The sequence below is a fragment of the Nanorana parkeri genome, unplaced genomic scaffold, assembly GCF_000935625.1.
Source record: "Nanorana parkeri isolate BGI_ZX_2015 unplaced genomic scaffold, ASM93562v1 scaffold887, whole genome shotgun sequence".
Taxonomy (NCBI): Eukaryota; Metazoa; Chordata; class Amphibia; order Anura; family Dicroglossidae; genus Nanorana; species Nanorana parkeri.
In genome coordinates, this window is record NW_017307155.1 from 83,546 (window position 1) to 90,802 (window position 7,257).

Here is a 7,257-nt window from a genome sequence, read left to right on the forward strand (position 1 = left end):
GCGGCTCGCTTGGGGGGGGGGGGGGGGGGCAGAGTGGCATGGCACAATGTTTGCAGTGTGCTGGCTGCCCCCTTTACAGCCAGAGCCTCCCAGCTTGCTAAGAGCTGGACGGGAAAATATGAGAGGGCATTATACATCTCTCAGCTTAGCTCTAGGCAATCTGGGACGTCACTGGTTACCAGGAACTTGGCGGGACCCTGTCCCCCCTCTGTGGCAGCTGCCTCAGGAGGCAAAAAAGTTAGGGATGCCCCTGAATGCAAATTACACACTTGTACCATGGCCTTGGCTACATGTTATGCATATGGTTTGGCACTTACTCTAAATGGTGAAATTGTGGTATTAGACCACCAACCAACCATTAACCAACTTACCACAGGTTCTAATTTGATCTTTTTCAGTAGCCTGTGAAGGGTTTTGGAGTTATAACACTAGTATCATTTATAGACCATTCATAAGGAATTTGCATAGTGCATCACCTGTGCAATTAGTATGACACAAGTATAATGTCCTCTTACCATGGAATAATCAGCCACAATATACAGCTCAATATATTTTCTTGCCCTGAGGAATGCCGTTTTCTGTAAAAGAAAGCCCATTAAAGTGAAAACAATGATTCTGAAATGTAAAACAAGTCTAATAAATAGCTTTATTGGAATAAGCTGAGATCAAAGGCTGTCCATAGGCAGATCCCCACTGGGAACACCAAACAAGATATATCTGACCATCCTCTGTAGCACTGGGACATGCAGCTTTTTTAATTTCATGTAGCAGATCCAACAGAAGTCGAGCCCACACTTGGAGGGTTAATCACTAAAGAGTTGAAGGATTAAGATTCGGCTAATCCTTCTGCTCACTTCGGCTGCCTGAGCTGCAGCCAAAGGCGCCGAACTGCTCAGGTGAGACAAACGCACATGCTTTCGCTGGGCTGAGCTGAACACACAGTTCTCCCTATTCTCCTTGCAAAATGTAAACAAAAAAAAACAGACAAACAGCGTGCGTTGCCACTCCTGATCCATACCAGACCCTTTATATCTGGTAGTAAAGTTAGGATGGACCCCTCCTGTTAAAATCTTCTTTTAAAACTGCATGCGGTTACCCCAAAAAGTCATACCAGGCTCTTTAGGTTTGGTAGGAACGAGCAAGCCCCCCCCCCTCCCAGCACCATACCAGACCACATGAAAAAAAAAATGAACAAAGATGATATAGTAAAAATAAAACCAACCCTGCAGTGTGATGCTTCATAATCGGCGCATTAGGACAGTGCCTGGGAACATACACCAGCAGCTGTGTGTTGTAGTGCAGCTGCTGGCATGAGACCGTTCTGTCCAGACCACGATTCGGATCTCGGCTTGATGGAAATTTTATTCACCAGACCTTGATTTTTAATGCACTATCCCTGGATTACATACATGTGGTGCATTTGATGTCACCCTACTAACAGCATAAATCCTGCATTCCTGACTTGACTAGCGGCGCAGTCTCTATTTGGGTCCACTTCCACTACCCTGGATTTACCCTTCATCTAGACTCTCTCTTCTCCCTCTTTCCTCCTCTCTTTGCAACATATTTCTTTATCTTATTTTTCCCTCCCCTACCTGCTACTGCCACATCTTTACATTTATTTCCTCACCCCCTTCTCCTTCCCTTCTCTATATCCAAAGGTGCAAATTTGATCTCCTATGCTTTGTTTCAACAGTTACTTCTGATGTGTCCACAAGATTACTCAAATGACCACAACTTGCTCAAGAGCTTCCCGGGGATGAATATTGTAACATTATAACACTCCAAACAGGAAACAACATCGCAATGTATTGAAAGTACCAACAGCACACTTGGATATGTTGTTTATGTTATTGCTAAAGAGCTTATTGCACCAAACTGTTCAGAGACCACACATGTACTTATTGTTTGACATGTGTAATCAAAGTTGTACCAAACTTTGACATCTTGATACATTAATTGCAAAATAAACCATCATATAATTCTAGTTCTAAGCTTATTTTTCTTTCAGCGTTATAGAGAATATAAACTGTAACATTTAACTTCTCTTAATTGTTTCCTTTTGGTCTGTTAAAGGAGAATTATGGGGAGAGTGAAATACACTCATCCCTATAATTAGAGCCAACGTGTTACACTGAAGCTGTGACACGACGGCTCTATAGATCGAGCAAATACCGCTGGTCGCTTAGTTCACAATCTTCTCCCTGCAGAGAGTGGTGACTGTCAGTCATCACCAGGGCCAGATTTCCCACAAGGCCAACCAAGGCCCGGCCTTGGGGCAGCAGGCGGTAGAGGGGCAGCAGGGGTGTGCAATTCCTATCTCCTGATGCCCGGGACATGCAGTTTCGGGCACCGGGTGGGGTAGTTGTTTTCTACATTTAGCCCTGCTTTGGGCAAGCAGAGCTAAATGTATAGTGCGGAAGCTGCCGCTTGTTTTGTACAAGTGATCCTGGCAATGTATGCAGCCAGCAGGCCTGCCATTCTCCATGGGTGCATGGGGGGGTTTGGCGGTTAAGGGGGCGCATTGAAGAACCTGGCCTTGGGACAGCAGAGAGAGTAAATCCAGCTCTGGTCATCACTCCTTGCAGGATTCCCCCCTTCCCTCTCTGTACCTCCAGCGCTGACTGGAGGTACAGAGGCAGGCACAGATGGATCTGGCTCTAGATAGGCAGAGCCAGCTGTCAATCAGACAGTGGGGTGGATCCTGACAATATTGTCAGGATCCGTCCTGGCTGCAGTGCGGCTCTGCACCCACTATATGCTCAGTTTTGGGTCACAGGAGGGCATAATTATATGTCCTCCTGTGACCCTAAAAAACGTTGGGCCATAGTTCTCTTTTAATCATACTATTTAAAGACTTTTGTTAAATCTGTGTGATAAGTGCAACAAATACCTGTTGATTTTACCTGAAACTTCCTGTGATCTCTGCCTGTGCTGCATTCTTATCAGTTACATTGTTCCCAGTAGGGATGTTCAGATACCAGTGCCAATACTTGGCATTTTCAGGAGAACTAAAAGGGACGCAGCGGTTGTAACTGCGACTGGGCCCTGGCGCTCCACCACTGAGTTTTTCTCTAGTCTAGTCTTGGAGCTGAAAAAGTATCTGTACTGGTACTTGTACCGAGTATGGTACTTGGTATCTGATCATCCCTAGTTCCCAGCCATCTCTGAGGACTACAGAAGCCCTCCCCTCTATGTTATGAAGAATAGGAGAGAGAGACAGGTGTTTTTAGTCCTGTCCTATTTCTATTGTCCTGATATAGGAGGGCGAGTAACTTTCACCCTGGGACATGGACCATGGCAAGTTCACCAGGTAAAAAATAAAAGGAGAAAAAGCCTGAACAAAAAGAAAACTAGCCACTTCTAGCGATCTAAGGGTAAGCTGCACTATATAAAATTTTTGGTTTTGGGTACACTATATATTTCCAGGTTGATTTGTCTTTCATGTATAGAAATACAAAAGGCTAAGGCAACCATTATATAGCTATAAATTAGGGCTGTCTGTGCAAATTAAAGATTAATTTCTCGATTAATCGTTAAACTTTTTGATCGATTTAAATTATTTTGATCGCTAATGAAAACACTCACTTCTCCGCCGGCTTCCGGGAGTCCCATCGGCGATCTGGTGACGTCATAGACATCGACGTCATCGGACTCCTCCCCTCTTCCCTAAGTGGCTCCGTCACGGTGGGAAGGGGGAGGAGTCCAGTGATGTCGATGTCCGTGACTCCTCCCCCCTTCAATAGCCGACGGAGCCACTTGGGCCGGTGAGTTTGCCCAAGAAACTTTCTGCACGAGCGCCAGCCAAGGCATTGGCCTATACACATACAGCACAGCAATTAAGTAATAAAATTAACTAGGATCACACTAATCCAGCACGTTATTATTCTGAGTTGCCCCACTCAAGCGGCGGCCATATTGAGTGGGGCACGTGAGATTAATAACGTGCTGGATTAGTGTGATCCTAGTTCATTTTATTACTTCATGGCTGTGCTGTATGTGTATAGACCAATGTAGTTGGATCTGTACTCTATGTGCGTTATAATTAATTGAAATTAATCGATTAAACAATTTTAACAAATTTAAATTAATCAAACACGAAAATGTTTCATTACCAGCCCTACTATAAATATATAGATATATTTGGCTTGCAGCTAATTTTCCCCTTGAGACAGGTACTAGACATCTCATGACTAATGCTGCAATCTACAGAGTCCCCTTCTTCTTATGCTGACAGACAGACTACAAAATTAATAATTACAAAGCAGTAAAAAGGGAAGCGGTTTGGCAAATAGCATCATGTACTGTTTGTACAGGGGTGCTTGGACCTGTTTTCATAGACAAATAAGCTGAAGGCAAGGTAAATATGTAGTTGGGTATATCAAATCTACGAATCTGCCAATGCCACTTCCTATCATGTGTCATTTTATATATATGTCATTCTTCAAATGTAATATTTCAGTGTACCTCTGTATTGGTCCTACTAGTGGTGTACTTTTCCATTTGCAGATATAGAAATGCACACAGCAGCCAAGCCAGGGGCGTATCTGCCGCGAGGCAAACAAGGCGTTTGCTGCTCTGTGTCGTGGTGCTGGCGCTGGGGGCGAGAGCGCACTATACAGAGGTGGGTGATGCCATCTACGGGAATCGGCGGGTCAGTCCGGGGGGGGGGGATGTGCAGTCCATGAACGGCCGGTTAGTCCGGGGGGGAAGGCGGCGTTGCTGCCTTGCCTAGGGCAGCAGCAAAGTTAAATACACCGCTTAGCCAAGCCCATATTACAGTGTGACCAGTAGGACCAACAATAGGCAGCAAGAGTAATGAGGATGCCTTAGGTAAAGTACCCAATGGACAAAAAATTAGAGTTAAATTTTTCTAGTCTAGTCAGTGGTAGCTACATTTTTGTATTGGTTTTGCCTTCTGAATATGTGTCTGTGAAGGTTCTCATTCATCCAGGTCATGGTATATCTGTAAAAAATAAGTCAAGGCAACTGAACTTGCTGTATTTTTCTTGAAGACGTTTCACTGGTCGTCCAACCAGCTTTCTCAATTCAGAATGACTTGTACAAAAATTATCTGGGAATAAATATGATTGTTCCAATCCACATCATCTGTTAGTCACAACCAGGCGTTGATTGCATTTGCCTAATTGGAGCTAGAAGGTGTTAATAACCTGCCCAGAGAGAGGTGTTAAAACAGCATTGTATGTGGCAGACAAACACCCCCAATGTCTCACTCCCCCACCTCTTTTCCAGCCTGGCTTGAATTTATTCCCAGAGAATTTTTGTACCAGTCATTCTGAATTGAGACAGCTGGTTAGATGACCAGTGAAACTTCTTCAAGAAAAATACAGCAAGTCCAGTTGCCTTGACTTATTTTTTACAGATATACTTCTGAATATGGAACATAAGTTTCGTACCTCAGCATTGCTAATGGAAAATGATATCTTGGTCTGTATAGAATCATTGTACATGGTATCATCCACACCACAGGTTTTGGGGGCCTCCTGGGCTTGATAAGTATACACAGCGTGTGCGCCATCCTCTGTCTTGTTCAAAGGTTCAATCAACAGCTTCTGTTCTTGTGTCATGATAAAACCACTAAAGAAGAAAACAAAGATATATTACCCGCAAAACAGATATCAATATAACTATACATTCCAACAATCTCCATTTGAGTGGTTTTGTCTCAAATTCAAAGGGAAATGTCTTGAGGACTGCATGTCTAAGTGTGGTCAAATTTGAGCTTGAACTTGAAATCTGTGGAAGTCTTTAGTGCATGGCAATTTTTCACTTTCCGATGTTGTTGGGTATGTATTAGAAGAAAGAATATTCTTATAACAGCTGCTAGCCACTAGATAGTTTCTCCTATCTCTTACCTTAACCCATGGCACACACTGAGGCTGACTTGTGAGTTATTGTCATTCTTCACATGACCCTGATAATAGCAGTGATCCTGCGCACAAAAAAAAAGAAAACAAAAAGTGATAATTTGCCTAAAAGCCAAAAGCTTAGGCCCAAAATTAATTTCTTGAGTGGGTTACTAAAGTTAAAAATGATTTCTCTACCGAGACATGGTAAATACTTCTGGCAAAAAAAACATATACATCTTCCAGAGACATAACTACCACTTAAATTAACCCTTTCCCCACCAAAACTAGGTGGTCATTGCCTGCTCAACAATCCATAACTTTGTCAAAGCACTAAAGAAACATTTAGCCGAGCCTAAAGAAGGTTCAGACTGCAGCAGTCACAAACAAGGATCAGAGTGGCAAAAATGATCAAAAAGCATCAATTGTATTTCAATAGTAAAAAAATGTTACAAATGACTGAAACAGATTGCACCTTCCCACCCGTACACCGATTAAAAACTAACACCAACTGTTTCGGGTCAAAGAGTCTGCTATTGGGTCTCTGAGCCAAAGTGTTTCCCTGATTTAATCCTTGTGCTCCTAAGAACATCTGTTTCAAGATATATCCTATTTATCAGGATTTACAAAAGGACTTCATTGAGTTTGGAATCTGACTGAAAGTAAATACTCCATCATTGTGGACCAACATTGCGGACTTCCGTTCCGTCCCCAATTTATCATACTTATCCCCTATTCTTCCATTCCCCTAGAGCTTCACCAGCAATTGCCACTTAATGAATTGTGGGGCCCGCCTGTATGAGTGGATAGTATGAATGCGATGGACAACATTGTCTACTAGTTTTTAATCGGTGTACAGAAGGTGCAATCTGTTTTAGTCATCTGTAACAGTTTTTTACTATTGAAATAAATGTATACTTTTTGATCACTTTTGTTTATAACTACTGCAGTCTAAACATTCTTTAGGCTCGGCTAAATGTTTCTTTAAATACTTCTGGCAAACCTCGAGCCAAGGCACAATGACACCTCATGAGTTTTAACTACCACGTTAAAAAAAAAGTGATTGTTTCAATGTAATTATTAATTAACAAACACACTATAAGTGCAATTTTTTATCCATAGCTTAGGTTTTAAATAAATGAAATATGTCAAGTCAATTTTGGACATTGGTCCCAGGCAATTGCTACTTCTCCTGCTAAAAAAATGATTCAGTTTGTAATTGTTGGAAATACAACAGCTTATGCTGATGTAATATTGTATTTTGACAATAGTTATCACTATAACTTGGTGTCTGAGGAGAGATTGTAGAATGGTTGTGTAGGACTGAAGGGTTCCTTTATGACATTAATAGAGTAGAAAATACAATAAAACCTCCTATAGCTTCATCCTC

The 7,257-nt window shown here is 42.3% G+C and overlaps 1 protein-coding gene across 1 annotated transcript in view; it reads right to left on the reverse strand.

Annotated features, from left to right (window-relative positions):
* Positions 1 to 7,257, reverse strand: part of LOC108794695 (zinc metalloproteinase-disintegrin-like batroxstatin-2) — a 39,940-nt gene that overhangs the window by 19,673 nt on the left and 13,010 nt on the right. Inside the window, exons 5-7 of the mRNA XM_018565783.1 lie at positions 5,877 to 5,953; positions 5,418 to 5,598; positions 516 to 578 (exon numbers count right to left, since the gene is read on the reverse strand). Of these exons, the coding sequence (XP_018421285.1) occupies positions 516 to 578; positions 5,418 to 5,598; positions 5,877 to 5,953 (321 nt within the window). The remainder of the gene's footprint in view (positions 1 to 515; positions 579 to 5,417; positions 5,599 to 5,876; positions 5,954 to 7,257) is intronic.